General features: G+C 55.3%; 5 protein-coding genes across 5 annotated transcripts; 2 read left to right on the top strand and 3 right to left on the bottom strand.

Moving 5' to 3' along the window:
• Positions 1–79: 79 nt before the first annotated feature.
• On the top strand, positions 80–7,459 carry INS49_010818 (uncharacterized protein; the record flags this gene model as incomplete). The annotated part of the gene is made up of 3 exons (XM_043171541.1): positions 80–3,176; positions 3,220–4,289; positions 4,355–7,459. The coding sequence occupies 3 exons, from the start codon at positions 80–82 to the stop codon at positions 7,457–7,459; spliced, it is 7,272 nt and encodes a 2,423-aa protein (XP_043023286.1).
• Positions 7,460–9,025: 1,566 nt separating this feature from the next.
• INS49_010817 (uncharacterized protein) lies at positions 9,026–10,672 on the bottom strand (the record flags this gene model as incomplete). Its single annotated transcript, XM_043171540.1, has 3 exons — positions 9,026–9,274; positions 9,340–9,999; positions 10,064–10,672. 3 exons carry the CDS (start codon positions 10,670–10,672, stop codon positions 9,026–9,028), a joined length of 1,518 nt encoding a protein of 505 aa, XP_043023285.1.
• Positions 10,673–12,382: 1,710 nt separating this feature from the next.
• Positions 12,383–13,194, bottom strand: INS49_010816 (uncharacterized protein; the record flags this gene model as incomplete). Its single annotated transcript, XM_043171539.1, has 2 exons — positions 12,383–12,523; positions 12,592–13,194. 2 exons carry the CDS (start codon positions 13,192–13,194, stop codon positions 12,383–12,385), a joined length of 744 nt encoding a protein of 247 aa, XP_043023284.1.
• A 3,227-nt stretch (positions 13,195–16,421) lies between these two features.
• INS49_010815 (uncharacterized protein) lies at positions 16,422–16,832 on the bottom strand (the record flags this gene model as incomplete). The annotated part of the gene is made up of 1 exon (XM_043171538.1): positions 16,422–16,832. The coding sequence occupies one exon, from the start codon at positions 16,830–16,832 to the stop codon at positions 16,422–16,424; it is 411 nt and encodes a 136-aa protein (XP_043023283.1).
• A 1,520-nt stretch (positions 16,833–18,352) lies between these two features.
• INS49_010814 (uncharacterized protein) lies at positions 18,353–18,958 on the top strand (the record flags this gene model as incomplete). The annotated part of the gene is made up of 2 exons (XM_043171537.1): positions 18,353–18,565; positions 18,602–18,958. The coding sequence occupies 2 exons, from the start codon at positions 18,353–18,355 to the stop codon at positions 18,956–18,958; spliced, it is 570 nt and encodes a 189-aa protein (XP_043023282.1).
• Positions 18,959–19,371: the final 413 nt, after the last annotated feature.

Here is a 19,371-nt window from a genome sequence, read left to right as displayed (position 1 = left end):
CAGCCTCGGTGCTTGCACTGTCCTCATTTTCTTGCATCGTCGCCTGTTCTGTTTTGCATGGGAACACTCCACGCAAGACATGCGACCGAACCACTATCGCCCGGGTCGGGTCTTTGACGGTCGCCCTGCTGCCCCGCGACCTCCACCCTTGCGTACAGACGTGTACCCAGATGATGTCTATCATGCTCAATATGACCACAGGTCCAGATACAACCCCCGCTACGACGACCGCCGCTCGCGCTCCCCCAGGGACAGATCCCCTGACCGACTCACCGACCGCGCTTCGCAGTACAGCGACGGCGATCGCAGACGAACCTCGGCCGAGTCGAGAACCAACGCCTCCGCCTTTCAGTCCAACAGGGACAACTTCCGCGAGCCCTTGACGGCTCGCGAGCCCCCACGCGCCCCAAAGGCCTACCTGGACCCTCCCAGCGGCCCACGCGGCGGCTTCTCTGGCGACTTCAGAGGAAGGGGCCGCGGCCGCGGCCGAGGCTGGCGCGATGACAGCCGAGATCGCGGTCGCGACAGAGACTTCAGAGACAGACGAGATGACCCTCCACCATTCCGAGACGACCGTAGTAGGGAACGTGATCGGGACTGGCGGGACCGCGAAAGAGATAGCTTCAGAGGACGCAGGCCATCGCCGGGACCGAGGCGCTCGCCACCTGGCAGAGACTTCCGCGACCGTGATCTTCAGATAGGAGTCGAGGCCGACCGAGCCAGGCGTGGGTCCAGAGACGGAGGCCCTCTTAGCGCTGGTTCCTCAGCATCAGACCCCCCTTTTGGCTCCCAGTCTTATCGCGGAGGTGGTTATCGTGGCAGGGGTGGACGGGGCCGCGGGGACTGGGACCGCGGTCGCGGACGTCCTTCGTTCTTTGATGACAGAGCCGATCGCTTTAGGAGTCGATCTCAGGAAGGTCGATGGGGCAGCGGCCCTCGTGATCGGGATGAACGCGACAACCACCGCTACATCGACACAGACGTACGACCCCGGGATACCCCTAGAGATGACCGTGAACCTCCTCTCCGAGATCTACCACGTGATCCTCGTGACCCGCGAGATCCTCGAGACACTGTTGACCGCAACTCCCGCCCGAAAATCGACCGACAGGGCTCTGTGGCCACCGAGCCTATGACCACTCCGACGAGTAAGCCGACAACACCACCATTAGCTCCCGTTGCCCCGGCTTTTGGTACTGCGCCAGTCCGTCCTCCGCCCACATCTGACATATCCTCTAAAGCACCACCTACGGCACCTCGTGCGTTCACCGAAGATCGTCAGGACCGCCAGGACCGGCCTGCTTCCTCGGGACAGTCCGGTGGCGACCAATGGGCACCGCCTTCGGGGCCTTCCAACTCCATCAGCCCCACGATCCCAACCGGCCCGCGTGGGATGCAGCTCCAGAAAGCTCCTCGACCTTCTAGCAAACAATGGATCAACCCTGCGCTGGTCGGGAGCAAGCCTAAGATACCGGAGTCCCCGAAGATTAACCGGTCACAGAGCTTCGCGTCCCCACAGCAGTCTCGTCCGTTTGATTCTCGAAACGACTCATACTCTAACCGCCGAGACGACGAGCCACGCCGGCCTCGCAGTAGTGGTGCGGGCGCCGAGACGGAAAGAGCCGGGACTGACGGGAGTCTGCGTCCTTTAAGTATCCCTGAGCCTGGCGATACAAGGGTCGAACGTGGCACACAATCTGCGCGCGCCTCCGTCGATCGCGACATACGGGCGCCGTGGAAATTCCCCGACCTCAAGACGGGAGTTGCCGAGACATCAGACCGCGCTAGTGTTGCGTCTGCGATTTCCCCGACCGCCGTCAAGACCACCAGCCCAACCGTGTCTCGTCCCAGTGACCAGCAGGATGATGACGCGGCGACCGCGCAGGAGGACGGGGAGATCATTGAAGATCAGCCACCCAGGAAGAAAAGTCGCTTGCATATCAGCAGCAAATCTTTCGAATTGCCGCCCAAGGTGACGGAGATACCCACGGTGGATCAGTCTTCCGATTCCGATGACGAAGACATGAACGACTACTTCGATTCGGAGATCGCCAAGGCAGAGTCTGAGCTTCAAAGACTGGAGCACGTGAACAACGCAGTGCCGACCGAAATCGTCATCCGCTATGCGCAAGTGACTCACGAGGCTCTGGTGGCGGTCGCAACCGAAAATGGAAGCTTAAAGGACATGCTTGGTCCCATACCCGAGGGCATCGTTTTACCGACGCAGAAGGAGGATGTCGCCCCAGAGCCCGAGAAAAGTACTACGGTGGAGCCAGTCAAGGCTGAGACGGATCAGGTACCAGCTCAACAGGATGCGAAGCAAGTAACGGAGCCCGCTGTGCCCACCGAAAGTGTGGTGGCTGAGCCTCAGCCCAAGGTGGAAGAGATGGAGGTGGACAGCTCGCATGTGCTAATTCCCACCGTCGAGCGGCCCGAGCTTCCGGAAGAGAACGGAGATGTGGCGATGGAAGACGCGCCCATGAACGGTCTGGATACAGCCATGTCCGAGGCAGGTCCTCTCGTGCCGAACGGTGTTTCAGCACACGTTGGTGGCCAGCAGCTCTTGCTGCCTCCTGGAATCGCGCCTCCCGTAGGTGCCGACACTACTAGCCCGACACCTGTCGAAGAAGAGGAGGACGAGACTGATATTGAGGTGGACGACGTGACGCTTGAGCTCGTCCGGCCAAAGATGCAAACGCCACCCTTCGACGACTTACCTTATTTCAACGCGAAGCCTTGGACAAAGAGCAGGCAAGCCATGAGCTCTATGGAGCATGACCCCGAAGTTGAAGCCTTTATTTCGCGCATACTGCAGGACAACAGCATGTTTGTCCGCAACGAGCAGCAGGCCAAGAAGCTGGAATATGCCGGCAGGTATGAGGAGTACTTACGGTTCACCATCTCCGACGACCCTGTCGCTAGCAAGAGCCGAGACGCATTCAACAAAGCGAACGCACCTATTGACGGAGGTGGTAGCCAAGTAGCAGGTCCAGAACCGAAGCCTGAAGGAAGGCGTGGCGGCAGATTCGCCACGGACCGTGACATCGAGCGGATAATGGCCCAGTCTCTGCTGGAGGCAAGAGAAAAGGAGGAGCGCGAGACACGGGCCGAGAAGCTCAAGCATCCTAGTACGAGCGAGGCTGTCATTCCGGACATGTACTGGACCAAGGAGGACCGTGACAAGGAGCTTTATCGACCACTCCGGCTTTCTCAATCCAGAGAAGCTCATCGCGAACTGGCAGGTCCTTCCGCCTGCGGCTAATTTCACCGAGCAGGAGGCTCAGTTGTTCGAGAAGGCCTATCTCGAATTCCCAAAGCAGTGGGGTAGGATTGCAGACCAGATTCCAGGCCGCGATTTCCACTCGTGCATCCAGTACTATTATCTGAAGAAGAAGGAGCTCAACCTTAAGGAGAAGCTAAAGAGGCAGCCCAAGAAAAAGAAGAGCAGAAAAACCAAGGCACGGTCGAGCGCGCTTGTCTCGGAGCTCGGAAACCCGGACGAGCCGCAAGACGAAACCGCGGAAACAGGCGAAAACGGCGAGAGGCGTCGGCCGCGCCGCGCGGCCGCTCCGACGTGGGACTTCGAGAAGCCCCACCCGGAGTCTGCGGAAGGCACCCCGGCAGCCACACCGGGCCGGAGGGGCGCCGGAAGTAAAGCTGAGAGCGGCACAGAAAAGGCGGAAAAGCCACGCAGGAAACGCGCCAACAAGGAGCCGAAGCAGCCCAAGACGCCACAGGTGCTTGCCCCAACGCCACAGGGCGTGGCCAAGGGAGCCAGGTCTCGGTCGAGCTCCAAGGTACCCGTGCCAGAGTTTCTCCCCTCGCAGACCCCCACTGCCGAAATGGGACGGACGCCACTATCCTTCGACATGGGGCGCGCGTCGCCGATGCCTGGTCTGCCGCCAGCAATTGTGCCCGCTCCTGGACATGTCATGAGCCCAGCCGACAAGGCTCTGTCAGCGAACACGAACACGGGTGCGAACGCAAGCTCGAACTCCAACGCTCCGGCTTTGCTGGATATCATGGCACCGCCATCACTGCGTCCTGAGCCCATACCACCTCCGCAGTCACAGGTCGCTACCTTTGAATTCACCGGTCACGTGGGCAGTACACCGCATGTTGCAGCAGAGCCACCGGAGCGGGTTGGTAGAGCCACCCCCTCCAACGCGAATGCTGCGTCAAGCTACTGGAGCGTGGCTGAGATGAACAACTTCCCCGAGCTGCTGAGAAGCTTTGGTACAGATTGGCAGGCCATTGCACAGCACATGACCACCAAGACGGCCACAATGGTAAGTCTCACCCCTGGGATTAGCTCTACAATCGGGGCAGAAGACATTCTAAAACACACGCGCAGGTTAAGAACTTTTACAACAAGCAGACCAGCCGGGAGAAGCCAGAGTGGGGCCAGATTGCCACCGAGGCTGACCAGAAGGTGCAACGAGGAGAGAAGCTGCCTGTTCCTCCAACGCCGACTGCTGGGCCGAGGAACAAGCGGTCCGACTTCGGTACTCATCGTCGTGCTCCTTCAGTAGACGTGGTAGAAGACAGTGCTATAGCCAAGGCAGAGAAGCAGACTGCGCAGAGGGAACAAGCGAACGTCTTCAACGGGCGCGTCCCTGTGCCTATTGCCCAGGCGCCTGCGCAGCAGCAAATACGGCAGCAGCCGGTCATAGGCCAGCCCTCGTTGTCAGAGAGGATTGAAGGGGTCGAGAGGCAAGAGCGCAAGCCATTGGTATCTTCACAGCCCGTTTCACAGGCGATGGAGCCGGCGGCACGTCATGCTCGGTCTTCTTCAGCGTTCCCTCCCGAGAGGGAAGCGGAGCCTCTTGCGCCACAGCAACAAGCAATGCGTCATTCCCTGAAGCCAGCGCCGATCTCTCAAGCCGCAGAGCAGCCAACGCTGCCGTCCCAGGCAGGTCCCTCTCGCGCGGGATTTGCAGGACCTCCCGAGCTCGAGGTCCCTGCGCCCTTCATGCTCGGCGCGACTGCTAGACAGCGCAGGCCGCCGGCCGACATGCAGGCCAAGGAGGAGCCCCGGCTCATTGAGCGGCAACCCCCACGCCTCAAGCAAGAACCCGACCAAGGTCCCCACTTTGAGCCCTTCGTTCCATCACAAGCACCGCGGCCCACGTCCACTAAGCCTGTGCCTGTCGATCGACGGCCAGAGCCACCGCGGACCACAGCGCCTCACAACCCACAGGCCTTTGCTCCCGTGACGGCTGCTCACCAAATGATGCAGCGCGAACCAATAAGGGAGGCGGCTATTAGGGAGACTATGAGGGAGCAGCAGATGATGGCGCCCCCGGTCGATGAGCGACGGGTCGCAGGCGTGCCGGGTCGCGTGCCGAATCTCAACATGATTGACACGCGCGTGCAGAACCCGATTTCTGGGGAAGGCCGTACTCCCAATTCTGCCATGGTCGAGGACCCGCGCCGCGTGCCAAACCCAAACATGGAGCCGTCCCGGGTTTCCAATGCGAACTTTGCCGACACGCTCCCAGCTCGCGTGCCGAATCCTAACATGATCGATACCCCTGCGCCACCCCGTGTACCCAATCCTAACAGCATTGAGACACCAACACGAGCGTCCAGCCAGAACATATTCGACAACGCATACGGCGCGTCTCCGTCTCGACCCTCACCCACGCCGTCTGCTGGTGCACCTCCACCCAGGCAACCTGACCCACCCAAGAAATCGAATCTGTCCTGGTTGCTCAATGATGATCCAGCGCCGGCACCACCTGCTCCAAAGAGGGTTGACGAAGTAGCCCGCGGTGGCGATATGTCCTCTAGTCCACCTCCTCAAATGTCCGGACGTGGACCACCGCCTCCGGCTGCTCCGCCGCACATGCGAAGGGAAGAAACACCGACATTCTCACCATACTCGCGCACTCCGGCGCAGACTGCGATGCCGGCACTCAAGCCGTACAGTACACCTCACACCCAGTCGCCGCAGCTGCAACACACCGGCATCCCTCGCTCATCCATGGCGTCCCCCATCGAAGCCGCGGGAGCTGAGAGAGACTATTATGGCCGCAATCCATATGGTTCTCAGCACCAAGGACCTCCGTCAGGATCTCCTCACCAGCCACCGCATCACTACTCTTCTCCCAGCCAGCAGTCGCCGATGGTGTACCCACCACAGTCAGCCCCATTTCCTTTCGGCGCGCAAGTATCTCAGCCACACGCGGCTTCCCCCACGATGCAGTACGCGCATCCTTCAACGAGTCGGAGGGAGATGGGCCGTGATCCCCGCGAAGTTCGTGATCCTCGCGATACCCGCGACCTTCGCGACCATCGTGACCTCCGAGATAACCGTGATCCTCGCGACGCCCGTGAACTCCGCGACCCTCGCGATTTCCGAGACGTCAGGGAGTCAGTGCCACCCAGCCGTGAAACGGCATGGCCGGCCCCCCCGGGGCAGTCTCCAAGTGCAGCGAGACTTCAGCAGGAGGTCTCTTGGCCACAATCCAAGGTGTCCCAACCGCCGCCGCCAGCTCAATCTCCATGGGGCTCTCAGCATGCTGCGCCAAGCAAGCTGCAGCAAATGAGAGAAACTCCACAGCCCTCTTGGTCGGCCGCACCTCCCTCTCATATGGGTCTCAGAGACAGTATGCCGAGAGACCCAAGAGACATGAGAGACCCTAGGGACCCCAGGGATGTAAGAGACCCAAGAGAAGACCCGTATGCTGTGCGTGCCGGCCTGAGGGAAAGTGTCCCTCCAAGAGATCCGCGGGAGGAGCGCTATATGCTCGAAACACAACGAGCCGCGGCCGAATCGAGGATGTCAGCCGATCCCCGCATGGTCGTTGACCCCCGTGATCCACGCATCATGGGACATCCGCATCACCAGCATTCTCATTCGGGTTCCATACCCAACCGCATGTACGTCGCGTCTCCAGCACCACGAGAAGTCCTCGGCGGGCCACCTCCGGGGCCACCTCAGTCGCAGATTCCAGTGTATCCGCGGTATGCCACCCCTGGCCCACGCGATATGCCGCCTAGAAGTTACACGCCTGCGCCGTCGCAACAGCAACAGCAGCAGCAACAACAGCAGCAACAACAGCAGCAACAACAGCAGCAGCAGCAGGCGTACGCCGAGATGCAAATGCAGATGCGGGAGAGGGAGCTCCTACAGAGCCGGGAAACCCGGGAGAGGGAGCTGCGGGCCGCCGAGGATCTCAGGGCCATGAGTATGCGACCGGGCCTCCGGGGTGACGAGTATGGCATGGACCCCAGGGCCCGCGGGCCCCCGGGGGACATGCGTGGTCACGAGTACGTCGGGGAGTTCCGTGGGGAGTTGAGAGGGCCTCCCCAAGGGGATCCTAGAGGAGATCCTAGAGGAGACCTCAGAGGGGACCTCAGAGGGGACCCCAGAGGGGACCCGAGAGCGGACCCTCTGCGGCGCCAGTTGAGGCCGCATGAGGGATACCCCGGGCCGGGAGATAGGAGGTACTAAGGGTTTGCAGTAAGGAGCATGACCTGCTCGTCTTTTTATTTTGAAAGAAATGCGCTGCCTTCCTGCAGTGACCAAGAGCCGTCCCGTGGCTTGCAAATTTAAAACTGGAGCTTGAAAGCAATGCGATTAGAGGAGAAGACATGATCAGGTTTCGTGCCAGGCTCATTATCCGGGGCAATCGCACTGCCAAGCCGGAAACCAGAGGGGTTGTCGAGTTGTCTCTTTACCTGTTTGTACGTATGTATTTATGTATTTATGTGTCCATGTGCCCGTGTAGATTTTTACATGGTGGTTTTGGGGGTTGGTGGAGGTCAGGGGAAGGCGGGGCGAGGGGGGGTGGTGCTTGGAGTGGCTTGTGCATGGACAGGCTTGTTCACAGAGGTGTGTGGGTAAAAGACATCAGAAAATCGGAGTACTGGTTTTTAATTTAATTGGTTTTCTCATGGAGAGAGAGTTATATGCTGCTTAGTTAAGCTCGCTTCAATACCAGGTCGTCCTGTCTGTCATAGCATAACTAGGCTATTAGCATCGTGTGTGTTGGCGATTCTTTGAGGTCATCTCTGCCAGCTATACCGCGCCGTCAGCCGCAGAAACCAGACAGATTCTCTGTCGGATTCTCCGCCGAGCAAGCCAGCGCCAGCTGGTACTGCCGCATGCCGACGTCGAAGGCCTTCCTCGCGTGCACGGTCGAGTACATTCCTGTAGCGGCCCCGATGACCGCGAGGGTACCAAACGTGATCGCGGTCTAGAAGGTCTAGACCTCGCGAGAGTTGATTCCCTCCCTGTAAAGCCGTCCTTCCGCATTGTTCTGCTTGTCTTCTACCTTAGAGGCGAGGGAATTCTGACATATGGAAGATGTTCCTGGACGCAACCAGATCTTGGTCAGTTCGCGAATGGGCTACGTTGTTTCTCCACGTATGCAGTCACAGCAGGTCTCCCCAGAGTCAGCCTTTTAAATTCACAGAAGATAACCAGGAGGTGAATCTGGGAGAGAAAAAGGAAGGGAAAAAGGCCGATTCTTTCTGGAATTCGTCACCGTGGTGCTGCATTAGGCAGGCAGGAGGAAGAGACTATGGTATTGAATATGATGGAGACCGCGGATAGAACATGGGAGAACATGTGAATAGACTCGGTGCTACTTTTGAAACCAAGTAATTTCTGAGCGAAACGAAATTCAGAAGCGTGGCCGTGGTTAACTTGAATGAGAAAGTATCGAGACGGGGTCAATGCCACGGGAATGCTCTCAATCACAGAGCAGCTTGTATGTTCGCGTCTGAATTTTCTGCGAAGCGAGTATGTTTATGGCGCTATACTTACGATTGTGACACAAAATGATTCCCCATCACCATCCTTGGCTTTTGTATTTATACACCCCCCCCCCTTAAATAAAATATGACCTTGTGAATTAAGCTTGACAAGAAATCTCTGAACTTATACACTCAACAATGGAACCACCTCGAATGCCGGAATTGCGAGAACAGAGATGATGGTGGGAAGTTGATAGAGTAATGGGGGCTGATCAGTTCCAGGCACCAATAATCGAGTCCCATTTCCAGTCTTCTCTCTTTACAAGTCGACAACCTTGCCTCGCAGCCGCTCACCGTACTTGTAGAACACAATTGGGAACGGCACAAAGGCGAGGGCAAGGAATCCGAGCAAGGTGTTTCCCCATCCATAACCAAGCGTTGCATACATTGCTGGCCCTGCCAGGGGCAGGAACGGGCTGAAGATGAATCGCAGCAAGTTGTTGGCACCCAGAGCTGAGGCGGCTGCCTGTGAGCCGAACAGGTCCACCAAGTATAGTTGCGCAGGCATCTGCGAAGAGATTAGCCAACTGAAATACCATGCGGCAGGAAAAGCAATAGAGGGTCGATGCCTACAATTACGAAGAAGGCACCGAAGCCGATGAGAACAGTCCCGATGATGGGCACAATCCAGTGCACCTGGTAGAAGGTAGTCCACCCGTACATGAAGAGCCCGAGACCCACAAAGGGGCTGAACAGAATCATCATGATGAGGTGATACTCGGGCTTCGGGCTTGCGACCCCGTCGGCCCTCATGCGCGACCGCAGCACGCGGCCGTTCAGGCCGTGGAAGGCAACCAGGGCAAACACGAGCGCGACTCCCGAGCCCAGGTACACGAGCCCGGACATGGCGGTGCTGAAGCCGTACTGGCCCTCGAAGACGCTGGTGAAGGTGGTGAAGAGGAGGTACATGGTGCCGAAGATGAGGGCCACGTAGATGGACACGACCAGCAGGATGGGCGACCTGACCAGGAGCTCGCAGGGGCGGACCAGCGTCGTGGCGAGCACCTGGCCGGGCGTCAGGCGCCTGGACGTCAGCCTGGACCGCAGATGCGGGTTGCCGGTGCTGGCGCGGAGGCGTGCTGTCTTGCGCTCGAGCAGGATCTTGGGGTGCGTCTCGCGCATTAACACGGCGGCGACCAGGAAGATTGCACCGCTCAGGATGATCAAAATCCAGAAGGTCCAGCGCCAACCCAAGCCGACAACCGTAAAGCCTCCAATGAGTGGGCCGAGCACCTTGGACGTATATCAGTGTATGCTCAGCAGCGATGTTACTGGGGAACCGTATAGTCAAACCCACTGGTCCTGTCAGAGGGCCTAGGCTGAAGAGAGCCATGGCCACAGGCCGCGCCTCGACCTGAAGGAGATCCGCAATAGTGGCACCGCCCAGGGGCATGGGCACACCTCCCATGCAGCCCGAGATAAAGCGGAACACCATGAACTGTGCAACTGTCCTACTCAGCCCGCAGCCCACAAGGAAGACCAGGAACAAAAAGTTCGAGGCGTGATAGACGGGCAGGCGCCCGTAGGCCTCGCTGAGTGGGGACAGGACCATGGGGCCGACCGCCAGCCCGAGGACGTATATGGTGATGGCGAGCTGGGCCAGCGTGGAGTTCGTGACGTGGAACTCGTGGAGGAAGGTTGGGGCGCCAGGCACGCACATGGTCGGCGCCATGTTCGTGACCAGGGCGAACAGGGAGACCATGATGATGTGCGCCCACTTCTTGCCGCTGCTCCAGTTCTGCGGGTTATTGGGGTCTCGCGGGCCGTCCCAGTCGACGATGTTGGCGTCGCGTGCCTCAGGCTTGGTGGTCTCTACTGTCTCTACCGAGACCGGAGCTATCTGAGCCTCTGAGTCGACGGCGCCGGACTTGGACGCCGTCTCGGAAGTGGACTCGGAGCCGGGCATGGTGTAGACTGTTCAGGAGACGAGGATAAAACTGTGCGATAGATTGGGAGGAAGACAAGGACCACGAAATGGCAAACTTTGACGCTGGTCAGAACAGGAGACACTCGTCGCCTTCGCTACCCTCAACATGAATTCGAGTCGATTCTTAAATATCTACGTTTCAGATATCACGTCCCGGACATGTCAGTGGCGTGTCCGCTGTCCAGTGTTTCCACATACACACTCGACAGATCTTTTAACCCGATATCAGATTGTGCTACCCTCCACTTCATGTAATCACCCATGATACCGTTGAACTCCGAGAAATGCAGAGGCAGATCGTCAAGCTGACGGCGGCTGAACGACATGTCCGGACGGCAGCCTGAGCGCGTCCTGCGAAGCGCGGCCCAATCGAAGGCCACGGGGTAGGTTGAGCGTAGGCCCAGCTCTCTGGGTCTTGCGTATGTAGGTCGAATGGCATGCATCGGTATTACAGCGTGCCCGGACGAACGTCCCCCGGCTCCGGGCAGGATCGTTTTCGATAGGGTTGTTCCCTGTCCGTTGCTGATGCTGACCGCCGGCCGACTGGGGACTTCCGGACTCAGGTCGGACACACTCGATCCATTTTCGAGTAAATCGTCGCAAACTTAACAGACATGATTGGACCACCACCGCGTCATTGGCAAGGCCGTTTCGAGACCCATGCTACGGTAATGAGCGGCCGAAGCTGAAATACCCCCTTTACTGGTGCTGAGGGCTGGTGTCGGTATCGTCTTTTGGGCTTGGTCGGACGCAACGTCAGGCTTGAAATACCATGGGGGCCAGGTGGCAAGTCGAAGTCGAGGATTGCCGCAGCTGTGTTGCAATTTTGCAATTCTGTTCGGCCCGCGAATGGGCCTCCGTGTTTCAGGTTGACTCCGATGAGGTCCACCACCGGCGCTGGAAATCCTCGAATGCGAATGCGAAAGTGCTGCTCAGGACGCGGTGCAACCGTCAGCAACCGCGCCCGCTTTGCACAGCCCGCATTAAGCTGTCCAGTGTTTAACCCCGCCTGTAAGGGTTTGCAACATTTAAAAACCAGCATCTGCCATGCGAAGATACAGCAATGCAGGCAGCAGCGGCAGAGAATGAACCCAGTGCCGCAGAGACACAAGAGGGAGAAGTACAGACGCACCCTGTCGCGGGGTTATCCGCCGTGGATGATAGGCCTCAGCCCCTGCCTCCGCTTCTAATAGACATACACCGCCATCATTACCGACTTATTGTTAGTACTGGTACTGGTGCTGTTGCTGTTTCAAAGCGTTTCCGATCGACATACCTATAGGCAGAGCAACCCCTGAGAACATCATCTTCACAAACATGTGCTTTTAATACATTGTGTTGTGGCAAACCACTGACTTTTGCCCCGGAACCAACAAGAAATAAGAAATGATATTAAGCTGAACTACAGCACCTTTTCCACCACATTGTACGGGTTGTTGAATACAAGCAGAGTGATTAGGGATACGCGGCGGCTAACCAGCGCTGAAGTAGCACAGAAGCAGTGTATTCATAGGGGATAATACTGCTAGACTTAATCTCCCCTCCCTTCCTTCTTCCTAGGGGTCTCTCGTACTCTTTTTGAAGACTCCATATCATTCTCTCAGCTTCCACGAGGCTCCCGTGAAGCTGGTGCGCGGCGATATCTCTCAGGGCACGTGCCCATCACGGAGTGTCCCGGACTCTCTCCCTCTAATGTGGTGATTTTCCAATGAACTCGATGTACACCTCACAGTCTGGAAAGGGGACCCACCTGAACCCACCGTTTCGCGAGACCTCATTCGAGCTCGGTATTGATCCGATGGTCTTGGGCGAGGCGTTCGTCTCTTGTTTCTACACGGACCTTTGTTAGTCTGCAGTTTTCAAAGAGATGTGGGGAGTGACGTCTTATACCTGCCCACATGTTTCAGTCGGCGCTTTATAGAAGCAAACACTTTCGACATCTGTTGATTCTCCTTCTCAAGTACCAGTGATCGATCCTCCGCTGTTTTCAACCGAAGCCCAGCGTTATTTAGTCGCATCTCGAGAGAGGCACGCATGCCTGCAGCCTCTTCTTGATCCCTCTGTAAAGCCACCACTTGGTCCTGGGCTTTCGCGAACCGAACCAGCACACCACGCAGGTTCCCTTGGAGGCACTGCGCAGCATCGATCATATTTAAGGCCCAAGTAAGGAGTGCTATGAGGAATTTTTCTTGTTTCGCGGCGTGCTGCTTCCAATCGAGGATTTCCACCGTACCCTGCATCTCGAGCTGACGCGTGAGGTCTATCAAAGTCTCGTCGAGTGGCGGCTTGGTGGACCCAGCATGAGGTGCGGCGAGGGGGTCTTCGACGATTTCATATCCGTAAGGGCACAGTCGTGTGGTCATCGTTTCAAGGCCACCATTCTCAGGGAGCGGTGTGGCCTCATTTCTGGTCTGACAATTAGCCAGAACAGGGTCTTGCTTGTCCTGTGTCCGGTACTCGTCATCGCAAGGAGGGCTATAGCCCGCGCCCATGATATCCATGTTGCTAGAAGAGTGGGTGGAATTGAAGTGCTTTGGTAATATATTAAATAATGCACATCAATGAGAACTTCTCAACCTTGGAGAGAATGAATCTTGATGGAGCAAAACCTACACATACGCAAAAGGGGGAAGCACATGATTTATATAGTAGAAAGAAGAACAACAACCAGTCCACCACTCATAGCTTGTACGTGGATGACTAGTGACTAGCTTCAATTATAGAGACCCATAGCGTGCGCTGGGTGTTTTCATGTAGCCGAAATCACCATCATATTCAAGCCGAAAAGTGACGGCCCTGAACTCGGTTTGTGACCTAAATACACCATAAAAAACACATTTGATCAGCCCACCTGCCCATGAATTTCCGCCACCGGAACTCGAAGATCAAATCTGATAGAATCCCGGAGTTACAAAGGGCGTGCTAGTGAGGCAAGTAGCAGAAACCGATGGATACGATGATTCAGAAAAACTGAAGCGCACATGAGGCCTGATCAGCGATAGGGTTTAACAATCATCCCGAGGTATTTGCTTTTCTCCTTCCTGTCTCTTCGCACCTCCTACCCCCTTCCCTTCGCCCCGAGCCCCGCTTCACCTCCCACCCCTCTCAAATCTCACGAGAGGGATCAGAGACATAACAGCTGACCTCAACTACCTCGATTCAAGTTAAGTGGGCGCTATCTGTCCAAGCAAAAAGGAGGGCATTCAGAAGGCCCTGGGGTGCTGCAGAAGATGGCACCAAAAGGGCGTGTAGTGGGAGCTTGAGTCCCGCTTATATAAGCAAGGGCATTGCACACATACACCCACCCACACACACCCTCTCATCAAGAATCTATATATTTACCTTTTATTAATTTACTGTTTTAATTCAATGGAACTTGTATTTGTCAACTCTCTCAAATTTGCTTTTCTTCATTAAGATGATAATGTTGACTTAATTTTAAACAATATTATTACTGCATGTAGTGATTATGTGTTTAACTCTAAGGGTTAATCAGGTGATGCCCTATGCTATACGGCGTCCTACGCCACTACACTACAGCATAGTGGACCAAAACGTTAAAAGATGCTTAGGAGAATATAGTGTAGCCTACATAGTTGTGCTGTCACACTACCGCTGGACTGTGGCGATGATCAGAATCGTCCAGAAACTTCTGAACCACCACTGCAGTCTAATAAAGCTGAGCTGTTACTGTAATATAAATTTAAGGTAGTTGGGTTGAGAAATAGCTTTAATTCACTCGTATTCTAATAATTTATTTGGCTTTTAAATACCTCTAAGAAGAGAAGAAGATAAGAATGGACTATTGGGAACATCCAATGGAAGATATTAAACAGGATGATCAGTTAATTGGGGTGATTGAATGAAGAAGCTTGACCTCCTGTCCAGAACGAATAGAGCCTGTTTCCTGTGTAACAGGACTCGAAGTGGTCTAGGCCCACTCAGATACATATGCATGCCACATGGTCTCGCATATGGGGTCAATCATAAGCAATCTCGGGTGTCAGCCAGATCAATTGATAAAGCAGTTCCCCGCTTTGGATCTGAATCAGCGGTGAAATCCAGGAGTTCGGCAGAACAACGCCCTGGGTTTGCAGCCTCAACATTCTGGAAAATTACTCTTCATACGTTGTCATTGACTCTGGTTCATTCCATTTCCATGCAGATACAGGCTGCCCAGGTGGCTCTGTTGGCATGGCCAGTGTACATTTTACCGAGGAGCCTGAGGAGCTTCTGAAAGGCGTCGGCTTGATCTCCTCGCCAGGCTCTGCACCGCAGAGTGCAAATTCTCTCACATCTGGGCGTGAGAGTTTCGACGTACGATGGGATGAGTCAAAATGGGCATAGTGGATCTTGAACCAGTACCATCTATCTATATCTAATCACGTGAACTGTTGACGAATAGACAAATCCTAACTTCTCGCGGGGACTGCATCAAGGAGTCACAAGCTAAGCTAGATCTCACCGCGTTGCCAACTTCTTGGCCGTAGCAACGGATGAGGAGAAAGAAAGTCTTTCAGGGAGCCGCGATGAGTTCCAAAGGCTCGTAAGCGCTGTAATTGAAGCAAGCAAGCTGCGTGATCCTGACGCAACTGCTGCTGGCCCGTCTGTCGCCGAACGTTTAAAGCATGGATGGAATGTAAATACTAGTGCGGTAGCATACGAGTAGGTCAAGATTTCCGATGTAATGGTTGGTCAAGCTCCCGACTACGTCGGTATTGCCTACGGAGCCTAGTGTGTGGCACGAGTTTCGAAACGCTAATATGCGATATCTATCATCAGAGATGCTCAATCTTATTGAAGATTACCAAAGTAAGTCTATTTGCTTCCAATGGTGTATTTAAAATGCTCTGATAAGTTTCGTTATTGTAGCTATTGTGGCTCCTCGTATGGGCATATTGATCACAACTACGGATAGAGTTGGACTTATTGATGACAGTGTTCTATCCAGCGTAGATATTGTGCTAGAGTTCAAGCTAAACAAAAAGATTCGACGCAAGATTTGGACTGATGGCGTCGTTGAGTCTGGCAGCCAGAAATGTCTCACCAAAGCTGACGTCGACAGCATCTCTGCGATTGCTAAGCGCCGGCTCGACGGCCACGCCATCACAAATATTCTCCATTCTGCTTCTAGGATGGCCAGAATTGAACAGAGGGATGTTGATCTAAAGGATATAATGACTTATATCGAGGCAAATGCTGCTTCTCGGACTACATGTTGCGACTTAATGAAGGCAAACGCCCGGGAAAGATTGCACAGTCGGATGGATCGAGATGTGACCCGAGTACAGATGATGCAGCGAGGGGAGAAAATGAACATGACATGGAAGGACAAAGTATAGACAATGGGGGAGGGCTTCAGACACATACGCAGCGAGCCTCAATACATGAATTGAATCCAAGTCACCGTTGCCTTCCAGCGAAGAGAAGGAAGCATGGTAGGAGGCTACCAGATGGATTAAATTAAGGGTTGAGATGGGTAAATTGAGGATATTTGAAGAAGTTATTAAGACACAATGAGCACTAAAAATGACTTAAGTGACGCATTACCATAGCAACGAGCCTCCATGAGGTATCACACCTTCACTAATGAATAACGGTAAACGACTATCCATAAAGCTTTTTTATTCTACTCAACCACTGGGTACCTTGAACTACTTCCGAGCACTGTGAGATTTGTTCGATGCCGTGCAACCGTCAAATTCACCTTCTTTCCTTATACCATCCCTCACGAGATGCCGATCGTTGAAGTCGTGGTACAGAAGTCGACACGCCTCTCGATGGTTTGTGTCTGGGTGACTGTGCTGACAGTGCTGCTGGTGTCGAAGTAGTCCACGACGACAGACACCTGCACCGCGACCTGGACCTGGACATAACCCTGCTCGGGAATCGCGGTGTAGGGCTCATTCCCGGGGACGGAGATCAGCACTGTCTGGGCTGAGGCCAGAGTTATGATCGTGGTTGCGTCATCGTCGGCTGCGGCGAAGAGGGCGCCGTCCACCGCTGGTGTCAGTGCAGAGAGCCCGGAGGCGGTGACTGTCTGTAGTGTGGATGATGTGGTCTCCGTGGTGTGTGGGGCTGGCGACGCGATAGCCGATGCAATTACAGCGAGGAGTGGGGGAATTATTCCCGAACGCATGTTGAAGTCTGGTCGTAAAAGAAGATGCATAAGATACAAATAGAGGTTGGTTTGAAAGAAGAGATCCGAAGAGGGGAAGAACGTTCAAAGAGTGTATGGGCCACGCCGCGAATGAGTGAACGGCATTGGTTGCCAGAAGAGAAGAAACAAACTTGTCCATGGATAACACGCAGGAAGAGGCGCTGCATTTATAAAGAGAGACTTGAAATCTTCCCTCTGCCTCCCTCAGAGGGAATTGAGCCCCTTGCATTCCGCATTTGGGCTTCCGGTTGTCAGCATCGAATGATACGATGGCCAATGATTCTGCATCGTTTAGCACCAACTGCAGGAAAGCCCATACTTTTCATCTCAAGACCAAATGAGATATGCGGCACAGCAGGGCCTAAGCAGTGCTGCAGTGTTGGATCAGGGGTTGGCACCGTCTCTGTTGGTGGATCGAACATGTGTGGGCCCAACTCAAGTCAAATGAAACGGATAAGTGATATCGACGGAAACGCCAGTAAGCTTTCAATGGAAACAATTCGACGGAAAGTGGCCATTGTCATTTTGTACGACTCGAAAGGGCCTGGTTTCAGCCGCTTGACCATTGCTTGCGTGCCTCGTGTGACTGATGTGTCAGTTCTGATATCTTGAGTTTCCTCGCTCGGAAAGGACAGCCCAATGCACGCATTGAGGAACTCTACTACATTTGCTTCTACCACGCACAGGTTCAACACCGTACTGATCGCAACTGATCCTAGAGCAGTACGTGACACGCAAATGTCTATGGAAGACGGGGAACATAGCTGACAAGGCGAGCCTCCCCAGGTAATGATGATAAAGCCCGTGCCTATCCAACACCCTACCACCGAGATTCACTGTGTCTCGAATCTACCGCAATATCAAACTTCACTTGCTACAGCTGATGGTAACTTAAGACGGTGAAAGGATATGAGAGCACATTGGGAAAAACAGCTGAAGCCTTCTTGGGTACCATCTTGCATATTATCCTACAAACACAGCTACAGCAACTAAAGAAATTGCCCCGTAGACTACTAGTATCCCGTAGGATATTATCCCACACACAATTGATCATCCCCCAGCGACTATCCCAAGGCTGAGTATCCCGTGGTGTACATCTCATGGTGAGCTATCCTATAGTGTGTACACGACCCTGTGGCAAAATATCCGACGGTAGGCTGACTATTTAATCGCAGGTTATCCCACAAAATAGGGTTGATTACGACCTGGTCAGGTTAAACGCGCATGTTTGCGTTTCTTCTGATATGTAGCTCCACGAGAGACGATGGCACTGACTGACTTACACACGTGGATGTCGCCGGGAACTCCCAGTCCAGGACCAGACCACCCACAGACGATCGATGGTGCATGCGCACCAATGCAGCCCATGATGCAGGGACGAATCGCGTGGTTCGCTCCGACAGGCGGCGTCGAACCTTTTTTTCTTCTGCGGCGACGACTCCTGATCTGGGCGCCGTGTGTGTCCCTCAAAAAGGACGCACAAATATCATCACTCGACCATGACGCACTACAAAAAGAAGACCAGGACCGCAAGCCAGCAGGCCGTAGACGCCCATCGCGGGAGCAGTACGCTCGCCCGCGGCAGTGGGGAGGGTGGGAGCAGCAACGTGAGCGACCCTGCTGTCGCCGCCTGGGTCGCGCACAAGACCGACTGGTTCCCGATCCGGCTTCTATGCTGGGCTACGGACTCGTCTACTACGACAAGACATGACGTCTAGCTTTCTAATATGATATCACATCATCGACAGCAGATCATCCTGGACGCCGCCGAGACTGCAGGCAGCGCGGCCACAAGGACATTAGGTGCACGAGATGCAGGATGTCTCAGGCCCAGGGAGGCCGTGGTGGGCGCCAATGCGTGGCTGGCTTTTACCATTCGTGACAGTTCTTCGCATACGATGAACGGCGCTATCTTCAGGTGTGGCCAGCTCGTCCGTCACGTCGAGGCGTGGCTGGAAGAGTGCATTAGAGTGCCGGGCTGCGGCGGGCCCCGGGTAGGGACGGACTCCATGGGCCGCATGTTCGGCCTCATATCACGGCAAGCATGTGCGTCCAATGTCGCGGGCGATTTTGCGAAAGGCGTCGGCAAGAGTGCCTGCTCATAGTCGATGAAGAGCCAGAGGAATACCGAACAGTGATGGTCAATGATATCGAACGGCACCACCACCGCTACCCAGTACGCTGTGCACACTTTTGCAGGCCCAACCCAGAAAAGTGCACCACGCGACCGCGGGGCTGGATGAGACCAAGCTAGCATTCCAAGACACGGCGGACAAAGAGTATCCCTTCTCCGTAGCGGTGCTGAAGAATGGCAGACAGGGAAGGGAGAGGGAGATCGAGACCAGAACATTCTAGCGGCCGTCCATTCCCCAAGGGGTTGATCGACATTGGCTGGTGGTGTGTCTTGTCCCGAGGGATACAATCTCAGCCGCCGGCCTATGGGACCGCAGCGTTGACCTCCGTCCCGCAAGCGCGTCAATCTTGGTGAAACACCCGGGCGCTCTCCCCGGAGTGCACA

The sequence above is a fragment of the Diaporthe citri genome (genome assembly GCF_014595645.1).
Source record: "Diaporthe citri strain NFHF-8-4 chromosome Unknown scaffold_5, whole genome shotgun sequence".
NCBI lineage: Eukaryota > Fungi > Ascomycota > Sordariomycetes > Diaporthales > Diaporthaceae > Diaporthe > Diaporthe citri.
Note: the sequence above shows the minus strand (reverse complement) of the source record. Positions and strands in the feature narration are given on the sequence as shown.